This window comes from Pezoporus flaviventris, unplaced genomic scaffold (assembly GCF_033815535.1).
Source record: "Pezoporus flaviventris isolate CSIRO_AGI_PZ_B2104156 unplaced genomic scaffold, CSIRO_AGI_Pfla_v1 ptg000025l, whole genome shotgun sequence".
Lineage (NCBI taxonomy): Eukaryota > Metazoa > Chordata > Aves > Psittaciformes > Psittacidae > Pezoporus > Pezoporus flaviventris.
In genome coordinates this window covers 6,317,614-6,344,524 of record NW_026892573.1, presented here as the reverse complement: position 1 = coordinate 6,344,524, position 26,911 = coordinate 6,317,614, and the positions used below count along the sequence as shown (strand labels likewise).

At 40.1% G+C, this 26,911-nt stretch overlaps 2 protein-coding genes and 1 long non-coding RNA gene across 5 annotated transcripts in view; 2 read left to right on the top strand and 1 right to left on the bottom strand.

Moving 5' to 3' along the window:
* Nucleotides 1–865: 865 nt before the first annotated feature.
* Nucleotides 866–4,916, bottom strand: LOC133271391 (uncharacterized). Its single transcript, XR_009744121.1, has 3 exons — nt 4,653–4,916; nt 3,216–3,440; nt 866–1,029 (listed from the first exon to the last, which is right to left on the bottom strand). It is a non-coding gene; the product is annotated as an uncharacterized LOC133271391 (long non-coding RNA).
* Nucleotides 1,580–18,679, top strand: CPB2 (carboxypeptidase B2). Its single transcript, XM_061457353.1, has 11 exons — nt 1,580–1,785; nt 5,705–5,780; nt 8,455–8,579; nt 8,664–8,772; nt 9,299–9,400; nt 9,956–10,060; nt 12,550–12,666; nt 13,637–13,727; nt 17,277–17,479; nt 18,270–18,354; nt 18,471–18,679. The coding sequence occupies exons 1-11, from the start codon at nt 1,709–1,711 to the stop codon at nt 18,653–18,655; spliced, it is 1,275 nt and encodes a 424-aa protein (XP_061313337.1). The 5' UTR covers nt 1,580–1,708; the 3' UTR covers nt 18,656–18,679.
* A 1,202-nt stretch (nt 18,680–19,881) lies between these two features.
* ZC3H13 (zinc finger CCCH-type containing 13) overlaps nt 19,882–26,911 on the top strand; it is a 46,708-nt gene continuing 39,678 nt past the window's right edge. For 2 of the 3 annotated variants that reach the window (XM_061457343.1, XM_061457341.1), the window contains exons 1-3: nt 19,882–20,115; nt 26,072–26,197; nt 26,636–26,745. In XM_061457343.1, the coding sequence (XP_061313327.1) occupies nt 26,081–26,197; nt 26,636–26,745 (227 nt within the window). In that variant the 5' untranslated portion in view covers nt 19,882–20,115; nt 26,072–26,080. The remainder of the gene's footprint in view (nt 20,116–26,071; nt 26,198–26,635; nt 26,746–26,911) is intronic. The other variant, XM_061457342.1, reaches the window with a different exon arrangement.

Below are 26,911 nucleotides of genomic sequence, written 5' to 3'. Positions count from 1 at the left end.
ACTGTTGTGGGTAGAGCAAATATATCTTAATTTATGACTTTTGTAGCCCAGAATAGCTCTTATTGCTTGACCATAGCAAAGACCTGAATGTCCAAGCTGAGGGAGGGAGATATCTGGAACTCATGGTGTTCACTGGAACAAACAGCCTTCTACCTCTAAGCCAGTCACCCCAGCTCCAATGACCATGAATAGGAGCAGGTGTTTCATTACACTCTGAGATGTCTATAGAGATCACAGATGGATTAGTCCTGGAAAGAGGCCACTTCTCTGCAGTGCCAATGAAGCAGCATGAGATGGCTCACTCAGGTATAGTGGTCTGCACTGGGAAAGGATGAAGTTGGAGGAGATGGTGTTTCTAAGAGGACAAGACAAGTGGGTAGGGGTATGGTCAACATAAGGACAAATGATGACCCCTAACAGCTGGGTGGAAGTAGAGAAGTTAATGCTTAAGTTTCTCTTTTTTTTGGTCTTCCATCCTACATTTACTTTTCTGTTTATTTTGTTTTAACCTGTGCAGTGCCTTAACCACCACAAGACTCTAGTTTGTCCTTCCTCAGAATTTCATTTAGTGTCTTTAGTTTCCTCAAGCACCCAGTTTTGCTTTTTTGGGGGGATGTGAAACACTTTCAATACATACCAGAAACCCAAAACCAAGCAGGAAAACAGCAGCTTTCAAACAGGGTGTGAGCCACCTCTTTGCGAAAAGCTGAAGAACCCACAGTAAAAGCAATCAACATAAAAAAAAGTCTCACATTTTCCCAAACTTTCTTCTCAGGTAGTTAGTAGAAAGTGTTCCCTTTTCCTACTTAATTAATGCTTTAAGACATAAAGAAATATGATCTTTTATTTCCTTTGTTACCAGCAACCCCACTCCATCAGCTTTTCAATTTCCTCTGTTACACCTATCTCAGTAGGTTCAATTTTTCTCTGAATTTGTGTCTGTGCATCAGACATTTCCAGACAAAAGGGTGCCTGGATGGCCAAGCTTCATCTCCTGTATTTTATCCTCTGTTGGCAGCTTCCTTTTGCCTACATGAGGGAAGAGCATCTGAACCCCTGGTTTAAAAATCAACCCCTGTGGCACAGCACTTCCCCTGCTGTGAATGGCCTCTGTACCTTACCAGAACTTCCAATTTGTTTGAACAACACCTACAAAAGATAAAATAGGAACTATAAAATCTAGGTAAGGTGTCAGTGTTTTTTTTATTTTCCCTTTGGTGTCCAGTTTGGGGAGTTCCAGTGTTGGTGTATATTCACAGACATTATAACCCCAGGGTACTCACTGGGTAGCATCATTCACCTCTGCTGACTTCAGCCATCTAAAACTCAGCTGTCTGGCTTCTTAGGACAGATGTACCCTCTGTAAACATTACAGGATCACAAAACCTTTGTGCTGTGTATTCTTTCTTATGTCTGTGGTTTGTAGCCACAGTGAAATGACTTAGAGGCTGAGATGACAAAGTGACTTGTCAATATGAAAATGCCCAAAATGTACTTTATCCTTTTGGAAGTGGACAACATCAATATGAGCAGGACCTCCCCAGGGAGCTCTGTCATATTGACTTAGCCACCAGGAGCTTGGGAGCTTGGGCTTGAGATGAGAGACAGTAGTAAATTTTAACCACTCTTTAAATAACGTTTTTTAAATCAATAATGTGGGTCCTGAACCCTCGGCTTTCCAATTGCATTTAGTTTCATTGTGTATGCCATGAAGATGAAGTTTTGCCTGCTCTTTTTTACCCTACTTATCTGGATTCAGGAGAAGCATGTCTTCACTCTTTCAAGGTAAATATCTACTGGTACTACTGGGCTTTAAGAGTGTGGTGAGTGGGACAGGGAATGTACTGAGGCAGAATAACTCCAAGTCTCATAAGAAAACATTTGGCAAAGGCTGACATTTATTTATTGGTCTTGTAATTGGATATGTGGTTCAATTTAACATATAGATGATGGAGGAAATGAAATTATTCTAAGTCTTCTTTGCATCCATAAATCCCATGTTTTTAATCATATTAAAACTATTCTTTTTGGTCTAAGTGCCAATCAATTTTGTTCATTCAGTTCTTTTGAATGCCAGTAAAGGGCATTCTGAAACTTAATGGGATAAAATAATTTGCTTCATTTGCCTTAAAACAAGATCTTAAGTGAATTACTTCTTGAGGTAGAAAGATAAACCATTTCAGAAAGTGCTAACAATCTGTTTTCTTTCTAAAGCAGCTTTGATGATTGTTTTTCCAGTCCTAAATCATTTTTGAATAACCATTCGGTATTTGTACAATGTTCTAGAAGCAGCTTTATTGTTACCTATTGATAAATTTCAGAAATGCCCGGGAACCAAACTCTTTCTTAAAACACAAGGACATATGTCAGAGATGAAGACGGGCAAAGTGCTTTGATTTTCTACATGTACAGATGATTTAAAGAACTGAAATGTTTTAATAGGTAGAACTAAGAGGATAAGCCCCTTGTGGTGCTATTAAGCAAGCTGAACAACCTACAGGAATCACGATTAAACACAACCCGCTCACAGGACTGAAACACCCACACAAATAATAGTGAATTATGTCTCACAGCCCCTCTGTAACTCCACACCACATGCCAGTGGCAGACCTGTGAGAGATGAACACCACCGAGTTAATGTCTCAGAAGAGGATATTTCACCCCCATTTGTGTTACAATCCTGTTTTGTTCTAGATTGCTACAGAGGTGTGAGGAAGGTTACAGCGGGGGAGCAGTTAAACATGGTTTTAGGTTAATAGGGGGACAATTAAACATGTTTTTAAGTTAATTCAGTTGGGCAATACTGCTCTGTGCTACTTGAAGGTTCATCTATTTCATATTTTAATTAAATGATGAATATCTGACCCTTACAGAAGAATGCAACATTTCCCACTGAAAAGTCTGAGTCTAACTTTCCCAGCCCTATTTATAAAAATGGCTAAAACAATGAGATTTTAAAGGTGATATAACTGACTTTTTACTTTTATTTGGGTGCTAGTGTGGAAGGATTTAATGGTCATGTATTAAAGCTTGCTTTTGCAAGGTTATAGTGTGATTACTGCATTGTGAGACTTGTGAAAGAGTTGGGAACAGTGGAAAGACACACAGTTCACTTGTAGGGAAAGGGCAAGTGTGGCAGCTGACTGAGAGACAGCAAGGTGGGAGAAAAGAGCCCACAGGCAGACATCTCTGCTCGAGTCAGATGAACAGCTTACACGGTCCAGGAGAACGGGTGATGATGCTGGCAGCACTCCTCTAGTGACACTACCTGCCAGAGGCAGGTAAGACATTCAGCTGAAGACAGGTACGGAGGTCTCTTTTCTGGAGATGATAGTCACAACACGCAAGATTCAAATGAAGCCAGGCTATGAGGACAGAGAGACACATCCCTGCTGGTGCCTTGGTTTTGCGGCATGTGATGCCACTGGCATTCACAGTGACTGAGAAATGGAGAGGAGAGATGAAGAGACTGACATGCCAGAGAGCCAGCACTGATTTGCGACTATCTGTGAGAGGGTGGCCAGGGCCCATGGGTGGGATTCAGCTGACTATATGGGATTTCTGTAGAGTGCTGCATGGGAACAAGTCCCCTTCACCTCCTGTACAGCTAGTGGAGAAAAATATGTGTATTTGGGTTATAACTTATTCCAGTTTAGCACACACATCTAAATTCACTCAGGTTAACCAGACCCTGAAAATGTCTGTTTCTTTATTAGGAGTGACAAGCTCAGATACCAAAACCATCTAAAATGAGCTGTAATGCATCCCACTCACTCTGTCATAGCTACAAGTTAAGGCCTGAGCATTGTGGGGGATGGCAGCTGGACTTACTTTTGTCACCCAAAGAAAAAGTAGAGGCAAAATAGATGGGGAACAATGACAGAGCCCAGTGGGACCCTGGCAGAAAGTTAGAGGAGTGGAATATGAAGGAACCTCTTAAGGACAAACTTAAAGAGTAACTAGGGAAGCAGGGCATGAGGACAAAAAGTGGAAGCGTATTCAAGATGAACATGTCCAACCAGGGCAGTAGGCAGGAAAAGGAAGCTGGGGATGGGAGGTTGTTTCTGAGATTTGTATAAAGGCAACAATTAGAGCTTTTCCTCAAAGCAAAGGAACTGAGAAGCTGAACGACTACAATTTCAGCTGTTACTACTCTCCATGTTAAACATGGCTACAAGAGCAAGGGCAGAACTCAGATCAGCTTCTTCAGTGTATTCAGGTCCTACCAATGAGAGCTGTAGAGGAATTGCTGCTGGCTATGACCTGCCCAGTACTTACCACACTCAGTTGAAATATTTGTGCAGCAAATGTTGGGGTGCAAGTACATACCAGCTTCCTCATCATAGCACTCTCAGGCTGTGTGAATCACAGGACAAAGCCAGATGTAGCAGCACTTTTCTGGCCTCCCCTCTGAAAAGACTCCCTCAGATACAAGAAGACAAATTCACTTTTAAAGTAGCCACAAAAACACACTGTGAACTACACTTGCCTAAAGAAATAGGCAAAATGCCAACTCTGACTATCCCTGATTACTTTTTGATGCTCTGTCAAATGACGGTGGAGGCAAAAATAGGGCTGGCATATTGCTGGTTTTACATGAGAAACAACAGTGATTGCTTTGAACGTGGCTAAAAGTAGAAAAGATAAATTACCAGGCTGCCAGATGCTGTCATGTCTCTGCTTGAAATCAGTCACAACACTGAGTTGTGACAATCGTGTTATGCAGCTTGAAAACACTAGTTCTGATAGCTCTGCCTGTTTTCTTTTCAGAATAGTCTTTGCAGACACAGCTGGCAGGGGCTTCCACAGTGTCAGGTTTATACACTACTGCCAACTCCACACGATTAGAAGGCTGAGGGCCTGATTTCCAGACAATGGAAATAAGTGTTTGACATTCCCCTGTGTCTGCTCCTTCTACACAGACAAATTATTTTAATTATCTATCCAGTGCAATTTTGAGCTACAGAGCTTGCAGGGAACTGGAAATCAGGACTGGATTTACAATGCAAAAATAGTGGATTTTCTTTCCAGAAAGTGAATTTCACTTCTGTCACCAATAGTGGGGCGAGGCATGGAGCAGCTGGATTGCACCATTTCATGTACTGCATATCCAGACCATGGGTTTCAAGTAGAAGGGGAATATAAGTTACCAGGCAAAGAGGGGGAGGACAGTGGTATAGACCAACTGAAACAATACCTGGCAGAGGGACAGAAATTAGGAGACTGGGACAGCTGGACTTTAGTAGAAATGATGATGGTGGTAGTCTCTGCTCATCTATAAAACATCATGTTTTGCTTTTGCCCACCTGGGAGGGCTTTTTCCACTGCTGAACAGTGGCTGAGACCACAGAACTCGGGGGACAACAGGAGAGCTCTCTTCCTGGTCTAGGCTAGTTTTCCACCGGTGCTGCTGCACTCAGGTGCAGCTGGAGCTTGTTGCTGTTGCGCTGGTACCAGCTCCCGGGATGGTTCTCATAGTCCATCAATAAATATTGGCTACCAAAGCCCTGCACCACTTCCTTCATGGATTTTACTGGCTGGCAAAAGCAAAGGCTGGAATGGAGCTCAGCATCTGCATTGTTGAATCTTTGAGTCCACGGCAGCCAAGCCAGGGAAGATGAGAAAGGCCAAGCCTGCTTCTCTACTTTCACATGACCTAGAGTTCTGAGTACCTGTGCTTTACTTAAATACCCTTCTTTTTCAGAGATGAAGTTTTGTGGGCTCTTCCACAAACAGACAAACAGGTTGAAGCACTTCAGGATTTATTGAACACCACTGAGGTAAACAGATCCCTCTGCCTTTCTTGTATCTAGGCCAGTTTCTTCCTCCAGGTGAACTAATACTGCCTTTCTTACCAGAGGAAGATTTAGCCCACTTTTATTCACTTGTTCCAATACAGCAACTCAACAAATGCCTGATTTTCATTGCTCCACTATCTTCTGACTTACATGAGGAGATCCTTTCTTCATAAAGTTGAAGTAATGCATTATAATAGAGCTCAGATTTCTGCAATTGATTTTGTGGAGTAAGACACTGAAAAACTGGCAAAGCACCAACACACAGTAAATAGAAACACGCTTGCTAGGGAGCCTCAGCATTTTAGACCAATGCAGTCTTGACCTATATGACTTGCACAGCTTTGAAGATCAGTACTGGATTTTTATGGTAGTTTTCTTAAAGCAGCATTTAAAAGATAAAAATCTCTTAAGCAATAGCTTTTTTAAAAGTAAACAACCAAAACTCAAAAAGCATTTTAACCTTTCATTAAAGACTAGAGTATTTAATTAAAATGAGCCATCTCTTCCTCTTCAAAAGCATTTGCCCAGCTGCACCCTCCCAGTTTGAAGCCAACACTCTGCAACAAAGTTGTAAATGTTCCATCAACCAACATAATTTACAGTATGATTGAGGATGTGTTACAGATGGATGAAAGCTTTCAGTGGTGCTTATGCCCAGTCTTTCTCTGTCTTTCTTGGCTACTATTTGTTTTATGTCCACCCCAAAATTCTACCAGTCTTCTGCTGTTCCTATTAGCATCTTTTGATCCTTCCCTTTAGTTCTCACAAACCTTGATAACCTTCCTTCCTCTTTTCCACTTCCACAAGTCAATTCACACATCTGTCTCCTTTCTTGTACCAAAGTAAATCTTCCCTCCTCCATTTCTTCCTCATCACCATCATTCTTCACTTCACTCCTGTATGCAGGAGCCCCAAGAAGTCATTAAGAACAACTGCAGTACATTCAGTGCAGAGAGAGCATGTGCTGATTTCTACCAAGTCACTTGTGTGAATACGCAAGCCGAACATTTTTCAAGGGTTATAAACTGACCATTTTTTTCCCATGGCTACAGATTGAGCGAGTTATAAGAAGAGAAAGGGAATGAAAGAAGGAAAGGGAAGCCATAAATAGTGCCTCCTAACAAATTTGAATGGTTCCAATCTAGCAATCTAGCAAAGAAGAAGCATATGAAAATTAGCATCTTACAAGAAGAATTATCAGGCTAATTATAGGTGCTACTCCTGCAGTTGGAAGCAAAAACCTAAAGCAAAGGAAATACTTTGTTCTTGCAGCACACACATTGCACGTAGCCTCCATCAGAAGACCCAGATGCAGTAACACCTACAAGAGAGTCTTTTCTTGCTGCCATGGGGTAGTATTGACCATTGCGATAATAGGTAAAGAAACCAATAATCATACGCATTATGAGAGTTTCCCATTTATCCCCATTCACTGCTCCTCTGCCACCTCAGCTGTGTCAATCCAGAGTTCCTTGGTTTTCATCACTCTCCATTCAAATAATGCCTTCACCTAAGAGAAACTCAATCTGAACTAGTGCATGCTGGTGGAGACAGCAGTCTAGCTAGGGAAACTGGAAAATCAGTGCTGGGCAGCTAAGCATCCAGCTTGCATCTTAGATGGGTTTTCCAAACAATGCTGAGCCATGTGATGCTGCTACTACCCTGCCAATAATATGTGAGGTGATACACTGAGACTAGCTCAACCATTTGTATAGCACACTGCAGTAATATATCCAAATGTTTTCCCACTTACTGTTCCAAAGTGTTGATTAAAAGCATGGATGAGTTTTCTGTAAGATTTTGCAGACACATTCTCTCTGAGGTATGAGTGAGGTAAACAACTGACAACTGCTACATGCCTGGAAACATGGTGCCTAAGTTGAATATAATAATGCAACCACATCAGAAAGGAAAAAAAATAAACCCTTTTGTCTGGCAACTCCGTGTTGTATGTTTTCAAAAATGCATCCAAGGATTATGTTGATCTTTTTCACATTGTGAATTCATAACTAAATTTCTTCTTACTGTCACTCCTAGATCTTTTGGTATTACTGGTTTTAAAGTTTCAGTCTTTTATTGAATATTTTGGCTTCTGATTTTATTATTGTAAAAGATTTAATTTTACCAAGAAGAATCTCATTTTCTTATTTTGCTCCCATTTCTAATCTCTGTATTGCTGCTTCAACTTGACTTATATTCAAACCCCTTCTGGCACTTATTTCCCCCCTGATCAAAGTCATCAGCAAATACAATAACCACAAAGACTAGCCTGATCTTCATTAATTCTCCAAATACCCTCAGGGAAAATAACTCTCAGCAGACTTTAAAACATGTAACATAATAACCAGCTAAGCATATCTATTATACCAGAAATACTATCTCGGAAAAGGTTATGTTCCTGTCTTTGTTCCTGATTTATGAATTTATGTGCAGAAGTTACTATAAACATGTCTTAAACACACACGTTTTATTTCCAGCCGCAGCAGAATGCAGAAACACAACACAGGGAACATTAAACTGCTTGTTACAAGTGGTGTCTTAAACTGAAAACGTATGCTTTGATTATTTTTGAAATACTTCTTAAATGTCAGTAAGAATATTCTTTCTTTCCTAAGTTAAAAAAAAAAAAAATTAAATGCTTTTGGAAACTTTGCAGGTCATTCTCTGGCAACCTGTTGTGGTTGAAAATATCAAGAAGGACAGAGAAGTCCATTTCTATGTCAGGGCATCCAGCATAAATAGCATAAAAGCTCAGTTAAGGCAACTGACCATCCAACACAAGTATGTATTTTTTTATTTGTTGTCGTGAATGTTTCTGTAAAGTTGTTTGCCATTTATTTCACAGGACATTGTGCTCTTTTTCAGAGTCTCACTGGGAGATGTTCAAGGACTTATTGAAAAACAAATAATCAATGACACAGTCAACCCACGCATATCTTCATCATATTATGAAAACTACCATTCGATGAAAGAAGTAAGACATTTTTGTCGTAACCCTCTGTAGATTCAAAGGCTGAAATTTGTCTCATGTTTGAGAATGGAGATAAGGAAAGAAATCATCATCAGGTAAATTATTACCATTGTATTGCTCAGCCACTGAGAGTTGTATTTACTGTAATGCCTTCATAAAGAAAGAAGCCCCAGACAAAATCTCATTTTTGCCTCAAACTGCCATTCACATACAGTTAATAAGGAAGGAAAATGAAGCCACAAAACAACATACAAATATTTTACACATCAAATGAACAGCAATTTAACTAAGTAGAAGTAAAGAGGAATTTCAGGGCTACATTTGGACACTGTTGTGACTGTATCTTAGTGGGGGTTTTATGAGAAATTACAGAGAGAAAAGTGGTAAGTGGGCTGAATTGCTAGTTTTTCTTTCTCATCAGCTAAAGAGGCAGGATTTTGGGAGGAAGAATTAATCTAAGTCTAGACCACGTTCAGGGATGAAGGCAAACAATTGGGATAAGATCAATTTGCTAACTTCAACCTTGCAGATATATTATTGGATGGAAGAAGTAGTGAAAGTCCATTCTGACCTCCTCCAGAAAATATATATTGGATCATCATATGAAAAAAGACCGCTTTATGTTCTGAAGGTACAGCTGTGACTTACTGCAAAACCTGTCCAAGTATTAATGTCAGCAAGTGACGAGGTTTGGCCAGAACACTTTCTTAAATCTATACTTATATGCATATTTTTGTGGGGGTTAGAATTTTCTTAAATTCTTGCAATAATGTGTATTGCATTTGCAAAGGCACTTGACCACATTAGGCTCCTTGTTGGGTCACAAGAAAGTTGTCACATCTAGGCCATCTTCCAAATGCATGAAATACTGGTGTGGTGAATACCCTCCTCTGCTAACTATGAATCCAACCTAGTTTGTTGCCCTGCTTAGTTGGTGACCTACTCACTTGGCCTCAGGTCTTGCTGTAGTCTTGATGCTATGTTAGGAGCTTGCTGCAAGCAGTCTGAACATGGCTCCCTGACTGCATGTGAATATAACTGACAGCAGTATCCTGGCCCAGTATCAGACTAAGCTCTCCTCACAAGACAGATGTTTCTTCTTCCATCTTGGTTACGCTTTTTACTTCTGCTTTCAGGTGGTTCACTTTGCAACGGTGCCATTTTAATACAAGTTCTCTTTTGTCAGCTTTCTAAAAGGCAGGACAAATCCAAAAGTGTCATATGGATTGACTGTGGTATCCATGCTAGGGAATGGATTTCTCCTGCTTTTTGCCTGTGGTTCATAGGCCATGTGAGTAGCTAAACACATCTGATTGATTATCATTTTCAAAGCAAAGCAAAAAATCTCGATTATTTACCAGATTGCACTCTAAGCTTCATGAAGTCTTAATCTACAACACCAACATACGAGTTTTGTGTCTAAGCTGCATACATAGCAGTGAGCGTGTGTGCACATATGCATGTGTGAGTAGGTGGAGGGGGGGGATGTGTGCGACAGACAGAATGTCATATGGATCAAACGCAAAAGAGCTCAGATGTATTCTCAAGTATATGAAAGAAACTTCAAAGTTTCTTCAAATGTGCAGCAGATTCAACATAGATGTTTACAATTATGAACAGTCATGGATGGAGAGGGCATGTCAGGAAAAGCAAGTACCTGGTAATCTACTAGGGCTGTGCCCATATCACCACATGGATCCAAGGAATGATCTTAGCTCTGAATCATGCAGCACATGGTGGCTCATGCCCATATTACTGGCAGCTGGCCCTGCCTGGAGTAGATCAGAGGAGACCCAGAGTGAGCTCAAGCTGTCCTACAACCCCTGACTTTTCCCTACATGCCTTCCTAAAGAAATACGTACCTCTTGCTCCAGGCATGGCATAGCTCCACACCAGCATGAATGCCAGCAATCTCTATTTATCACTTGCTGTGATGTGTCACCTGCTGCCGTGCCTGCTCCTACTGCTCCTCTGCGTCCTGCCTCTGCATTATTTATTTGTGCTCCTGCTTTTTTCCAGTCTGTCTCATTCAGAGAACGAGGCCACACAAGCCACCTTCTTCTAAAGGTACCATCCCTCCTAGAGACAACCTCATTTCAGACCTCCAGAACACGATCCACATCTGCCAGCCACATGCATAGTACCAGCTCATGGGAACTAGTAAATCACTGATGGGATGAGACTGTAGTATGGGCTTAGCCCAAAACCAGCCCTGATGTGCAGTTGCAGACCGATGGTCACATCTGATCTTTGGTATTTTTGATACCTACACTGCTCAGAATAGTGAACAAAAGTACACGAAAAGATTCAACATCCATGGTTTTCACCTGTACCTTAACATATGTTGCCTTTGTCTTTTGGAATTTGAGGCATCTCTGCTCAACTCTGTTAAGCTGCTGGCCCAATTCCTAGTATGTACCAGAAAAAGGCTCCTAATGCCTTTCTGGCCCAGACAAGGTTGCCCAGCTTGCTCAGTTAATATCTTGAGGTATCATTCACTGTTTTCCACAAAGCAAAGTTCATTGTAAAAATATGCTAGATGAGATTCAGACTTCACAATCATCAGTACTGTAGCCAGAGAAACAACATAGATGAGTTCTTCAAACATGAATTACAGTTCATGATGGAACTAAATAATAAGGATAATAATAATAATCATCATCATCATCATCATCATGTGTTTATATCTGTCCTCAGTCACAACAATAAAATCTCAGTGACTATAATATTTGAAAGGATATTGCAAGAGTTAGGAGCAGATACAGCAGAATGTACCTTGTGACCCACCTATAATGCCAGCCTCTAAGGGTCCCTTGGAGAGAAATGCATTTGCCCTTTTCATGCTGCTCCAAATAATTACCAGCTGTGCTGTCACTTTGCCAGTGACATGTCCCTGCAGCATTTTTCAGAAAACAAGCGGAACATTTAGGTTCACAATCCTTTTGATCTCATTTATGTGTTTTAAATTCAAATTTTATTTTTATATCACTTCATAAAAATAACATTTCAAAATCTGACATTAATCCGCATCTGCACACACACATTAAAATCACTAGCTCTCTCTAGTAAATCCTAGGCATTCTTATAATGGGTTCACTCTTTATCATTTAATTTTGTAGAAAGATTGACACTTCCCATTTAGTCAGAGAAAGCCCATTTCCTCAGTAAAATGAGGAAGGTTTTAAAAATAATAAAGTGGTTTAAGTAAGGCATAAATAATAACAATAAAAATATTATATGATTAATAACAATCTATTTTAATAGTAATAAACCCACTTATCTAGGTTAAAATTTATCCCTGTGTCACAGACCAACAACCAGTTAGATAAGAAAGAAAAAATAATGTTATATACAGCAGCCATTTGAAACGTTACTTGTTATTTTGGGGCCTGCTTTATTTTATGTCCTGATTTATTTTATATACCACTACTTTCGTGGTATTTTCAGTGGGAGGGAGGGTTCCTGTATTTTATATGACTAGCAGAAGCTCAAACCTTCCTCTTAACAGGCTTCAACTCTACCTCATGATCACCAATTAACATTGGACGGCAGCATATCTGATTGACTGTGTCAGTTCAATTCTTACCCTCTCCCTGGCATTTCTAACCAAAGAGCTACTTTGCTGTTTAGCAGTTTCTGCGATGTGATGCATCTCTACCAGGAGATAGACTGGTCTGATAATTGCATGGTTATTTTACATAGGCCATCAGGTGCCTTTCTAGGAAGGTAAGAAAACCACTGTTACAAATGCTTTTAAGAAGCTTCTCCTGTGCTTTATAGGCAATCCATGTGCGTGAGAGAGATCAGACCATGACAGCACTTCTGGAGCACTTTGACTTCTACATCATGCCTGTGATCAATGTAGATGGCTACGAGTACACGTGGAGCCATCCTTCTGTATGTAGAGCTTTTCTGACAGCCTATGCAACGCACTGATGTGTTATTTATGTGAACCATCAGTGAGCATGCTTAGGGCATCATTTCCACCCTGGAACTGCATGCCCCGAACTCTTAATCTATGCTTGCAATTTCTGCATCTTTGCCGTATGTCAAAAAGAACAAATTCTGCAACAAATTGGCATCTGACCCACAGTGCCTTGGTGTCTTCCAGAATGCCAGAAATGCATTTGTAAATGACAGAATCTCACCTTGGGATTTTAATACTTCAGCAGCAAGGTTACAGCTACTGGCACAATCCAGCACAAGCTGGACAGCATGCTGCATCACACAAAGAACAGTCAATAGCTCACACCTTCCTCCTACAACGTAGCCCCATTTTCGGTGTACTTTTTGCTTCATATACATGAAGGTACAACATGTATCTTTTGTCCAAGATTTTATGTATTGGTTGCAAATTCCAAGCTGTTGAGATGGTTCTTTGGTTTTTAGACCATTCACTCACATTAAAAAGAAACCACAACAATCTTCCTCCACTCTTTTACTCATCCAGTCTTAACCCAGCCTGTCTCACATTTGCATAACTACATATATATACCTCAACAGCTGCACACCAAATTTCCAACTTTCCACATGCTGTCAGCAATGCCTACAAAAAGGTTGGACTTGGGAGTTCTAAACTCATGTTTCTGGCCAAACTGTATGTCTCCTCCTCTCCTTCCCCAGTCCAAATCCATTGCAATCAGACCAGATGTGACCACTTCTTATCCTACCCCGTATTGTCTTTTATCATCCAGCCTTGCTGGCAAGCAGATTGTGGTTTTATAATCTGCCTTGGTCTTTTGCATCTTCCTTGACGCATGACCTGTAGAGGCACAAGTGGGAAGTCACATTTAATTAATCAATGAGATGGTGCATTGTTTCTCTCAGCTTTTTTCCCTGAGCATGGCTTGTGTGTTCGTTTCCATAGAATCGGCTGTGGAGAAAGAGCCGCTCATCGCATGGTAACAGCAAGTGCATTGGTACTGACATGAACAGGAATTTTGATGCGCACTGGTGTGGTATGATATAACTTCCTTCCTATTGTACCCCTGCCTCACTTTCAGCCTTTAAAATTCATTATTTTGGAAAAAAAAAAAATTCCTATTTCACAGAGTTAATATAAAGACAAATGCAGCTGATTATCTGTTATGAACAAGTGAATACTTCAACTTCAGACACTTTTTGTTGGGACTCAGGATTTTTCCTCCTCAGAGGGGATTAACCTCTTCCCAGCACCATGACAAGAGAGAGGGGGACCAGGACCCTGGATCCTGCCCCTTGCATCACACCATAACACATGTGGTGTAGGCTATTAAGGGGAGGGACAAAAGATGGAAGAGAACCATCTCAATATCCCTTGTCATGTCAATCAAGAGCTGTTACACCATCCAGTTGAATAGATGCTCCATTGTGCTGTGTTAATTGATCACCCCAATCATCCTTCAGTAATGCCTAGCTGACCAAGATTTTTTGGCTCCCAGTGTTTGTTGTTTTCAAGGCTGTATCACGTTTATTTACCTACAGGCAGTTTAGTGCTTGACAGGTTTTTAATGCAGAATAGCTGCCTTAAAATGTTAACCTATGGGTCAGATCTGGCTACACAGAATACTGACAGTAATGTCCTGTATGACTTTTGGTCATTTTAGTCAATTATTAAACTGGGAATAAAGATGTTTATTAACCACCCATGGCTATTATATGGGGAAAACCACACATTTTTTCAGGCACAAAATTATGAAGATGGAGACCACAAACATAGATCTGAAAGTGATATTCAGTATAAATGTGTCATAAAAACAGAATTTGGAGAAGTCTGAAGGAGTAACAGCAAAAACCTATGTGATACAGATACTAGTTTCAAGGTTATACAATGTAGCGCGCTCAACTTGTCAAGCACTTCTGGTGAACAACTTCTGAAGTGGAGAGATGTTTCTATTTCACAAAGAGCAGAAGAAAACAGGTAGATTAGAAAGTGCTTCCTCTTTAAGTAAATCTTTGGACAAAACATACACCTTCTTATAGGGCAAAACCAGAACATCTTACTTAAGTAATCAGGGAAGCATTCATACTGTTTTCAGCCATGCTACACTCCTCCCTTTTAGACGTGTTTGGAAACATAGAAAAGCCTCAGCAATTTGTAGGGTCATTGGAGAAAAAAAAAATGTAAAGGTGAATCTAAGGACTAAGTCAGATGCTTGTAATAACTTAAACAGGTGATTGTAAGGTTGTTCCTAAGTTTCTGCTTCTTTTAGTTATATTTATGTATATATACCTGTAACTATAGTCAGTAAAATGCTGAAAAAACAACCCCTGTTTTTCTTAGTTAGCATAAAAATATTGTTTATACTGATTCAGATACATTAGTGACTGGTAGCAACAGTTGAGCAGATTTAACCCAGAACATATTAACTGTAAAAATCTCCATTATTGCTGTTCAACAGGATTCTCAGAACCAAGCTGGAGTTTTATCACTTTATAATACTGCTGCAATTATTAGTAGCTGTGTCAATTGAATACAATAACAGAATTGTGTTCATAGGAAAAGGCCACAGATTCATGGAGACCTGCAAGTTAACTTTTCTAAGCAGAGAAGAGTTCTTGTCAGGGGTGCCCAATGTTCAGACTTCCACCGGCTTCAGATTTGCTTGTGCCACCGCAAAATCCTGGGTTTCAGCTGTATGCATTTAAAGCTGTTTTCCCTCTTCAGCTGCTTAGATAACAACTTTATGAAGTTTATGAACAAATCCCTCATGGTTTTTTTGAAGAGAAAAATACACTAAATGCACTGATACTGTATGTTTTTCTTTTATACCAGTATGAAGCAAAATTATTCCACAAAAAGCAATGCACTAACTTGGAATTTGCTCTGTGGAACCAATTTTGACTGGAACCTGGATTTAAATTGTTCTCCACATTTTCCATATTGTTCCTTTAGCTGGCTGCTTTCAATCTGCACAAGAATTTAGGAAAGCAGACAGAACATTTATCTAAGATTGCCAGCCAACAGATTCTTCATTGCCTTTTTCCTTGGAGAGTTCTCCCTTCTTTGCAAAACAAAACAGTGTAAAATTTAACATTCTCATTTTGCCTGTTTTGCATGACTTTGCTCAAATGCCAGGAACTGTTTGTATTTTCATGTGCATGAATTTTCATGGACTGTGAAATCCCCCTTGATTCAGAAACATTAAGGTTTATACTTATATCCCAGAATATAAATGTGCCACAGCCCTCTCTACCCCAGTACCCTTGTTTCTGACCTCCCAGCCTGCACCTCCCAGAGCCTCTCTGTCGCCACTTCTCCCACACAGCCTTCTCTCTTCAGTGTATTATTTCTGCTTCTTCATACAAGGGGCATTTATTTTTAGCCATTGATATTATAAAGGAGCTTGCAGCATCTGTGGAACAGTTCAATGAACGAAAATACAGGTTTATTCATAACATCAACAACCACACATCACCATATCACCTAAACTTTCTGTCTATTGCAACTACATTTCATGAAATACACCTTTATGGAGCCTTGGAACTTTTAATTAAAACATATATATGTATATGTTTTAGGTTAGCATATGTATATGTTTTAGTTTAGTATATTAAAACATATATACGTATATGTGTTAAATATTAAATTAAATAATTTTACATATTGAGATATATATACATTTCAATCACAATTTTAAAGCGGTTTTGGGATCCAGGTATGCTCCCTGCTACTTTGGCATGGTATAGATCTTCCTTAGATATCACTGGCACCAAAAGATGTTTCCTTCTCTCCTGTATCTTAAGATAATAGCTTGTGTTTCTTTCTCAGGGCTGCAACTTTGCAGATGTAACTGGCATTATTGATTTCTGAAAGAGGGGCATCTGTTAAAACACACCAATGCCCAAGGATGAAGAAAGTCTTGCCGGTGTTAAAGTACTCAGTGAGCTTTATTCCTGCATAAGATTTAAAGATAAAATGTCCATTTAAACTAGAGATAGTAGCAAAGGGGAAAATTTACAAAATTGATTAAAACATGGAGACCTGACATTTAACATTTTAATGTCCTAATGTCCTAAAGATCCTAGCTTCTTCCAGAAAGTTATTTGGTCTTATTCTGAAGAGAGCAAAAATGGTGAATCCTAGTCGTCTTCCTGGTAACTTGTGCCAGTGCGTAGTTTTTCTCATTCCCTTTGATTTGTGTTTCTCCTACTTCCAAGTTGCAGGTTTTTTTCCCCCCAGTAATCACTTAGAACTGTCTTTTTTTCTGTAGGACTTCTAGATTTTGAGAAGGGATTTCACGATTTTGTTCTAGGTAAATTTAAATCGAGCATATTCATCCCCTCCTATAAGACATTTTATCCGGTCTTTGAGTCATTCTTTTTTTCTTCACCTTCTCCATTTTTTTTTCCAAGTGTATAGCAGGTGAGAGATCCGAGCAGGTTCACACTGATTTCTGGAAGCATGAGAGCTCTTTCCACAGCATGGCCATGTCCATTTCTTCTGTATTAGCATCATACTCTTCTCTTTTGTTAATCACAACTGCAGAAGAGGAGAAGGAGTAACGCTGTGCACTTCTTTGTTATAGGAGAAGGAGCATCTCCCTATGAATGTCATGAGATATACTGTGGACCCTACCCTGAGTCTGAGCCTGAAGTGAAAGCAGTGGCTCGGTTTATCAGAGATCACAAAGACATCATTAAAGCCTACATAACCATGCACTCTTACTCCCAATTGGTATTGTTTCCATACTCTTACACTATGGAAAAAAGCAAAGACCATGATGAACTGGTAAGTCTTCCCAGCTCCTGAAATTTATTTCAGAAATCTCTCCCTTGCTTTGTTAGGCTTCTAATGAGGAACACACGGTGCTCTAAGGATCAGGAATTAGCAAATTAGATTTCTCTTGCTGTTCCTAAGAACTTAAAGAAGTCTGGGCTGATCTAGCAGTGTGTAACTTATCAAGCTGCTTCTGAAGACTACGGTAAAATAAAAATACTTGTTACAGATTGATAACACAACAACCCCTGATACACTGAAGCTAAAGAGCAAAGTCTTGTTTTATTGTGCACCTTGAAAAGATATTTTGCTAATTTCTGATTATGTTGCACAGTTTACATACATCCTAAAAGTACTTGTGTGTTTAACTGAAAAAATGCCCTCCATACACCTAAGCAATGAGGTACTATTGTGGACATTTGCTACTTTTAAGGTTTAATAGTAGAATTCCCTCAATGAAAATCTATGTCAATACTACATAAATCAATAGTGACTTAAAATACTGTGGTGAAAAAGGAGAAATTTGAGACAAGAGGGAAAAAACGGTCTGACAATAGTTTGCTGCCTGAAGTGATGGTAAGGTCCCATATATATTTCTTACCTAGCTACAGCAGAAATGCAAACTGTGGCATGGGCATATGCTGAAAATTTTAACCACATTCTGTGGGTTTTCTAGAGCCTTTAATAAGAACATTTAACTAATGTGAGTTAACACAGAACACAGTGTAAGTAAATCCTAACTGCATACATATTAACTATTATCACAACGGACTAAAGCTAAGAATGTTTTGTTTAATATCAGGAAAGTCTGGCAAAGAAAGCAGCTAAAGCTATAAGGAGAACAACAAAGAAAATTTACAGACCTGGTGCTGGTGCACAAACAATTTGTAAGTATGACTTTACTGCAATAAAGCACATCCTTGCTAGCATCAGAAGACAGCTTTTGAGCAGAAAACTAAAGTTCTGGTTCTAGGTGACTTACCTGTTTTCTCTTCTTATACAGATTTAGCTCCTGGAGGGTCAGATGACTGGGCTTATGATCTTGGCATTAAATATTCTTTTACCATTGAGCTTCGGGACACAGGAACTTATGGATTTTTGCTTCCTCCTCAAGAAATTAAACCAACTTGCTTAGAAGCACTTTCTGCTGTCAAAGAGATAGCTCAACATGTTCTTCAAAATTTATGATGTTGAATATAATTTATTCCAGCATGACTGTTCTCAGTTCAACCAATAATAATAAAAAAACCAAACACCTTGCTGCTTTATTAAAATTATTTATACATGGGCAAAAGGAAAAAGAATGACTGCACTCCCTGTATTTCATTTTAGAATACATGACATTTTTTCTGCCATACTTATAGACCTATAACAGTAGTTCAGTGCACTACATATATATATACTGAACACTGTAAGGGGAAAATAAGATAATCTTATGTCCCTCTAGATGATGGGAGCTCCAGGTGATGTAGCATCAAACAGGCCTCTGATTGACATATGTCATTCTGGGCAGACCCAGAAAAGATTCACACATTTTGGTCACACAAGCTGTTACAGGATTTCCTCACAAAAAAAAAAAACCAACAACCTATCCATCATTTTCACTGTCAAATGAAGGGTGTGCACATGAGAACTTCACCCTGCATCTTTAGAGAAAGGTAAGGACACACCAGCGGCCGAATCCAGTGGGAGCTGCCCAAAGGCTCCTCTACTACAATCAGCTGCTATGTTTATCCTGTGGCCAAGGATTAGCACAGAACATAGGCTTCAAGACTTTATACCAGGGCCTCTAGTGACAGGACAAGAGGCACGGTTTTAAACAGAAAAAGGATAAATTTAGGCTAGATATCAGGAAGAAATTCTTCCCTGTGAGGTTGGTGAGGCACTGGCACAGGTTTACCAGAGAAGCTATAGCTGTACCAGAGAGCCCTATCCCTAGCAGTATTCAACTCCAGGATGGACGGGTCTTGGAGCAACCTGGTCTAGTGGAAGCTGTCCTTGCCCACAGCAGGGAGTTGGAACTAGATGGTCTTAAAGGTCTTTTCCATCCCAAACTGTTCTGTTTGCACCTCAGCCACAGTGTTTATCAGCCCCCCAGTCCTGATCGGCACAGGCCGAGAAACCAGACTGGCGAGCCCGAGTAGGGCGCGAGGAACAACCAGCGCTGCCGGAGAACGTCGTCCTCCTGGGCTGCCGGACAGCCCGAAGCTCCCTGACGCTTGGCGACTCCCTGCCAGGTGAGCAGGGCACGCAAGCTCCTTCCGCAGACTCATCGGCCCGCCTTCCCCGCCCTCCTCCAACATGGCGGCACTACCGCTTCCGCCCGGTCCCCTCTCTGCTGCCCTCCCTTCCCTGACGTCATCACCAGCGGCAGCGCTGCGCGGCGGGCGGCGCGAGGGCCGCCGGGAAGGCCGCGCGCGGCGGGAGCGGAGGTGGTGGCGGCGGCGGTTACCCATCGTCCGCGGCGCGCGGGGGCAGGGCGGGCGGCTCCGGGGTGTAGGAGCGGGCGGCGCTCCTCGTCTTCCTCTCCGTGTCGCTCCGCGCTCAGGCCCGGGAGGACGGACTCCCCCCTCGCCCCCTCCCACCCTCTCCGCCCCGGGCGGCGGCGGAGGAGGCGGCGGGGAGCGGCGCGGCAGCGGAAGGAGCAGGTGAGTGTGGCGGAGCGACCGGGGCGTGGAGGGAGGGAGAGGGAAGGGCCGTGAGGGAAGGAGAGGCGGGAGAGGGTGGGCCAGGCCGGGTCCTGCATCCCGTTCCCCGCGGCCCACGACGGGTTCGGTGCCGGAGCTGCGGGGAAGGGCAGCGGTGTCGCCCGCCCAGCCCGGTGCGCGGCTGGGGCCTCGCTGAGGGCGCGGTTGGGCGGGCCTAGCGATGCGGCCAGCCAGCCGTTTGCGCGGGGTGAGGTGCCATCCGTCGGTGACCATGCCGGTGCCCGCCTCCCACGTACTTGGATCTTCCTTGTTGATGGTTTTTTTCCCCTTCAGTGAGGCTCTTCTCCCACTTTCTGTCAGTAAACCAGTTTCTGCTTCATGCGCTTAGAGGATCGGCTAATTTCGCTGGTGCCAATTCAGTCATCACCATGTCTTTAGACAGTGGTCTCAGCTGGCTCCCATTCCTTCCAGAGCTTGTATGCCAGGCATGTTGGGTTAGTGTTGCAGATGGTCTGCTTAGGTCCTTACCTTTGACTTCCTCTGCTGGATTCTCCCTCCGCCATTGGTTTCTTGTCAACCTTTTGCCAGATTGCTTGAAGAACAGGTTTTGACAGATAGTGGAATAGGGATCAGGACCTTAAGGGATCTTGCTGTGGTGGTGAAACACTTAAGGTGCCTCTGTGCAGATTGGAGCGGTCAGACTGGGCCCATCAACTAAGTGTATCTGGAAACTGTGGAAGTGTAGTTGTATGTGGCTGTGCCCAAAATAATCTATTCCACTTCTCAGCATGCTTGTTATGGTGTGACAACGTGCTAATGTGGTGTTCCAGTTTATAGATTGGAGATAACATGTGTCCAACAAACTTGGCATGAAGGCATAGTGAACTGGGGTCTGTCCACACAAGTCTGCATAGACTGTCGCTTAGTCTGATGGATCATCTTCTTTGAGTATGGGAATTTTGTTAGATGAGATATGGAATACTGAATACTTTCTTTTGTGATGCTAGGGCCTGATTTTTTAATTTATTTATTTACATGTCAAAAGCCAGCTGTGATTTTATACTTCTGAAAACATAACTAGCAGTTGCTTATCACTACTAGTGAAGGAATACCGTATGTTAAATGAGAGGTAGGGTCAACTTAATATGGTGACGGGTTGACAGCACGGAGTTGTTAAAATAAACTTGGAATAATTTCTAAGGTTCTGTCAAACAGGCTTCTCTGTGGGAGTTAAGAGTGTTAGACTGACATCATATAAATGTGCAGCCAGTATTTGGCTGTATTTTTGGAAGATGGGTAACAATGAGTTTTACTATTTTTAGCATTATTTTTAGGTAGTAAACCAGTGGAGCTCCTTCCAGTATCTCTATTTTGTTAGTAGCATCATGTGGAAACATTAACACTGTAATCAGAAACAAAACCTTTTCAGGTAAAAGCTTTTCATGTGGAAAAGTGGAGGGAAGCACTGCCATTTTCCTCTTCCTAAGGTGTTATTTAGTTGTCAACAGGTATTAGTTTATCATAGGGTGTTACAATCAGTTTGTGCCTGAACTCATGTAGGATTTTAAAATTACAATTTTGTTTGTTACTTTAAATGGCATATTATTTGTCACTTCACAGGTAGGATTTTCTTTATGTTTAACCTGTGTGTGGCGTGCATGTATGCATGCACAGACATTGATTGACATGCCTACTAGGGATGTCTTGGACTTTCTTGAACAAATTATATCTTGTTATATTTTTTTCTGAACTTTGCTGCTGTTCTGTTACATCTCAGTTTGTAGTTATCCTGTCGAAGCAGGATTGTTTTTTGCAAATGACTGGATTAGCTTTTTCTAGTAGAAAAGCAGGTGTTTCAGGTGTGCTTCTATTGATAGTGGCTTATGTAATATCATACTTCTTTTGGAAGAAAAATGCTAAGCATGCTTGACACCAAAATGGAGGAGTACTGATAATAAAAATACAGAATTTCATTGAATGTTGTGTTAATCATCATGCTTCATTGATTTCAGTTACTTGGATAGTGCCCACTAGATATACTCGCTTCTCTCAAGTCTGTCTTACATTTTAAATTTACTCATGAGATAACACTCAGAGATACGTTTTATTTCAAATGGTAGTATAATTAATGTCATTAACAGTTAGTCTCTCACCCAGGAAAAGTTACTTCATTTAAAGAATAACATAGATTCATCTGTAGGTTATTGTAGTGTTAAAATATTCCTAAATTATTGCTAACAATTCCTGCGGATCTTATTTATGTATTGGAAAGCGATACTTTACAGTCAAAACCTTAGCTATAGAATTTATTTTAGGAGTATAAAGTTAATTTTGCTTAGTAGTAGTAAGCTGTTTCAGAAGTTGCAGACACTTCAGTGCCCCTAGGTAGATACAGCAATACAGTGTCATGTACTTGAAATATAGGAGTACGTAATTTTCTACTTAGAAACTTAAAAAAATAATAATCATGGAAGTAATTAGCTGAAATGTTGAAATATGAATGCTCAGGGCTCAGCCAACACTGATAATCAGTGCTTTCTAATCCATGTGAGTGATAAGGAGATGTTAGTTCAGAGGCACAGGCATTTGGTGGAAAGGAAAATCGCTGAACTGGCCATTAGTGTGGGATTTATTGCAGAATGGTGATCATCAAGAGTAAAGCAATGTAAGATGAAAATGAGGGAGAATTGAGCAAGTTATGGGAATTTTATGGGATGTTCCATTTCAGTTGTTCTTGATTATCCATTAATATGCAGTCTGAAAAATCTGGAAATGAGACAATTTTGTTTTTCCCCTTATAGTACTTGTTTATAAGCAAGGAAACTTGTCACTAACATAAAACTACTGTTAGGCATCTGAGGTTTTCAGCTGCAATATTGTTTAAATAGTGTCTTTATTTTTCCAACTTGCTTGGGCTTTTGAAGAGTGAAAATGGGACTGGCTACATTTCCAGATACAGTCTCTCAAACGTAATGCTTGACATAGTGAAAATTCCTCAGTTTGCCTGTGAATAGCATGTCTGGGCTCTAAACATTCAGCCTGTATAACAGTTATGTTCACTTAAAGTGAAATCTCATACAGTTTTGGTTGCAGGAGCAACCAGAAGAACCCTTGTGATAGAATTGACAGAATGCTACCTAAAATAGTATATATTTTTTGTTTGTTACTCTTAGCTTTTTTTTTTTTTTTCATTTAACATAGGGGTTTTTTTTTACAAACCATAGAAGAATCAGGGTTGGATGGCATTCTCTTAATTTCCTTATAGGAAATTATTGGCCAAAAAGTCAGGAAGCAGGTAGTTGGAATGAAGTTACCTGTTCAGTTATGATGGTGTTTCCCCCTTCATCCTCTCCATGTCTAGAACTATTCTCTTAAGCTTAGTCATCATCTTAACTTCCCATAGAAGTTAATTCAAAGAAGGTAATATTTGCTGGGTAAAAAGTAAAATTTAAAATAAGATGTTTTGCCTCTGTTTCCTTGAAAATAGAAGGACATTGAAATTAGGAGGCAAAATAAAAGTAAACTTTATGTATTATGTACTACTATCATGTTAGTGTGTACTGTACTTGCGTATTAGATGCACTCATTTTATCTGTCCTTCATGTGTTGAACCTTCTCCCTATGCCATTGCCAGTGCCGTTCTGCTAACCCTTTTTATTTCAGATATATCTCTTTTTAGTGCAAATATTTAAACCAAAATCAGTAGTTCGTATACGATCGTCTTATTAAAAATGCTTTTGCATATGTCAGTCAATTTTTGTATCCTCTGTTAAAGTGTGTAGCTGCATGAAACTTTACAAATTCACTGGGGGATTTTGCTGACATGCAGTGGGAAACAATCCTGAAATGGAAGGGTGCTCAGCTGGGTGAGATGTGGTATTGTTTTGCTTTCTGCCTTTAATGGTTTATTCTGTCAGACTTTGTAACTACTGCTGCACATTGAGCTGTCCACAATGACTCCTAATTATTTTTCTCAGAAGACTGGACTAATTCAAACTCATCAAGTATTTAGATAAAATCATTTCTCCTTGTGTGCATTACATTTTATTTATTTGCATTTCATCTGCTGTTGTATAACTCAATTTTCTAACTCAGGTAGATCTTTCTGGAAATCTCTGTTCTCCACAGTTTTTACTAACCTAAGTAATTTCCGACTACTGGCAAATTCTACTGTTTCCCTGTCTGCTTCCACTAATTGTTGTTAACCATTGTTTTTAATGTCTGGTATACAACACATGGTTAACTTTTACCATGTCTGAGCATCTTGGTTAAGGTCTTGGTTATCTGAAACTTCCTTATGATAGAGATCAAATTCTTCAGATAATCAAAGGGTTGGAGAAGTAGTCATTAGAGCTGAGCTGAGAAATCTCTCAAGTACAGTTTAAGCTTGCTTTCTTCTGTTGCTTGTAAAGGAGCTGTAGTGCCTAGCAAGAGCTTCAGCACAGTTTTCTTTGTAGAAAGTGCACAAATGTTAGTCTTCTAGAGAAGCCTTGTCGTTGAAGTAACCATAGGATTCAGATAATGAAGTTCCATCAAAATAAAAGGGAGAAAACCAGGTATTATCCAAGTTTCAAGTGTAAAATACGTACAGCAGTGTTACTTTTTTTTTTGTGCATTTGTCTGCATTTGTACTTTTTCTTTTTTTTTTATTATTTTTCTGTAGAATGGAACCTTACAATCTGAATGCTGTGGGAATATATTGCCGATCAGATCAGTGAAAATTTGTAGTAATCCAGTGTGGAGGGTGTTAGCTTAAATTTGTATTATTCTGACTGTATGGATGAGCTTTTCGTGACATGTGGATAGGGGCAGAAGAGATAGCAGAAGGGTAGGTGGTTAGAGTTTGACTAATCATGTTGTACTGAGTAATGAGCTCTAGAGTGATGGCACTGTGACAAAGAGGTGGTTTTTTTGGGCTGTATATAAATCGTCCAGAAACTGGCAGATTTTCCCAGACTGAAATAATTTCAGTGTAGTTCAAGTAGAATTTAAACAATGGACAATGGTTTTTGGACTCCAGTTTGCGCTTTTTTGTACAATCTGTCTTGAAATGTGTATCTTCGCTTTTTAAAAAAAAAAAAAGTTTTTTTTTTTCTGTATTCAGTAACTCCTCAGGTAAGAGAAGTTGTGACTTATATATCAAACTTATGCTGTATTTGCTTTCAAATTTGTTTTTTTATAATGAAAGGAGTTACTTAAGCATATCCCTGTTTTGTGTTTTTTTTTGTTTGTGGTTTTTTTGTTTGTTTTTTGTTTTGTTTGCTTTTGAGGTTGGTGTTTTTTGTGGGTGAGGTTTTTCTTGGTTCAGTTTTTTTTGTTTCTTGTTTCTTTTTTCTTTTTTTTTTTTTTTTGTCTTTCTAAACTCAGGTGATTGCAAGTAGTTGTAGGATATAAGCCAGTAACAAATACAGACTGTGGATGGTATCAAGGTGATGTGCAGTATGATGTCAAGTTGGTATTTCACGCATCAAAATGAGGGGGATGGATAGAGCTCTCATTTTCTGGATATCTGTTTCTGAAAATGAGCCATTACTTAATTTCTTAGAACCCGTTTCCGAGAGGTTGGTGAAGTAATATTAAAGGTTCTTTTTACCTGCAGTCACTTCAGCTCCTGCACATAAAATACATGTTGAAGGAAAGCATCTGTTCTGTGTGGTGTTTGGTACTGAAATGGATAACATATCATATGATCTTTCCCAAAGGGAAGCTGAAGAATCCAAAACAGGTCATAAAATAAAATGAAGGACTATCATTACTGGTGCTCAGCTGACTTGTTCAAATCAGAGGCGTTCCTTGTTATTAGATACATTTCACTCATTTATGACTTTTATTCTTTCTTCATCATCTCTGCAGCAACTCTTGCAACATGTATCATACTATTTTATTAATGTGAGTTCAGTGTCCATAGCCTCAAACTGAAGGATTTTACAGTTTTGCTTTTTTTTTTTGGTTGAAGTAGTACAAAATGTCAAAAATTAGAAGGAAGGTCACAGTGGAAAATACCAAGACCATATCCGATAGCACTTCCCGAAGACCCAGTGTGTTTGAAAGGCTTGGACCCAGCACTGGAAGTACTGCAGAGGTGAGTTGTAAAAGCGTTCTTCTCCTCTCCACCCCAGCATCTTCTTTTCCAGGATTTAGGTGGTGGGAAAGTGTAGCTTACAAGTACCAAATACTCAGATGTCACTGATATTAGTAAAGGTGAAAAGAACTCCTTAACGCATGGACGTTCAACATACTAGTAACTAGAATATTTAGATAACGTGTGTTGTCCCAGCTTCTGGAGAGGAGCAGTAGTAATGTACATATTAATGGAATTCACACCAACCGAAATTTTTCTCTGCCAGACCTGATGCTTATTGTTGGGTTTTGTTTTTTTTTTTTAAATTATATTACTCGTGGACAGAAATTGCAGATAAATGGGAGTTAATGTGGAGTCATTTGTTTGTTCTGCCACATTCACACCAATGGTATTTCCAGAAACGAGTGTGAAATTCACCCAGTGATGTCTGTCTCTTAGACACAGTGCCGTAACTGGCTGAAGACTGGCAACTGCCTCTATGGGAACACATGTAGATTCGTACATGGCCCTTCACCACGAGGTAAAGGCTATAGCAGCAGTTATAGAAGGTAAATCAAGAACTCACTTTGAATTCTTCACATGCTGTAGGAAAAATAGCTTTTGCAACTATGTCTTTTGTTGTGGTTTGTTTTTTTTTGTAAGTGAAATGCTGTTGTGTGCCTAATGGTATGTTTTATCAATAACCAGTTGCACTGTGAAGCTTCCAAAGACAAT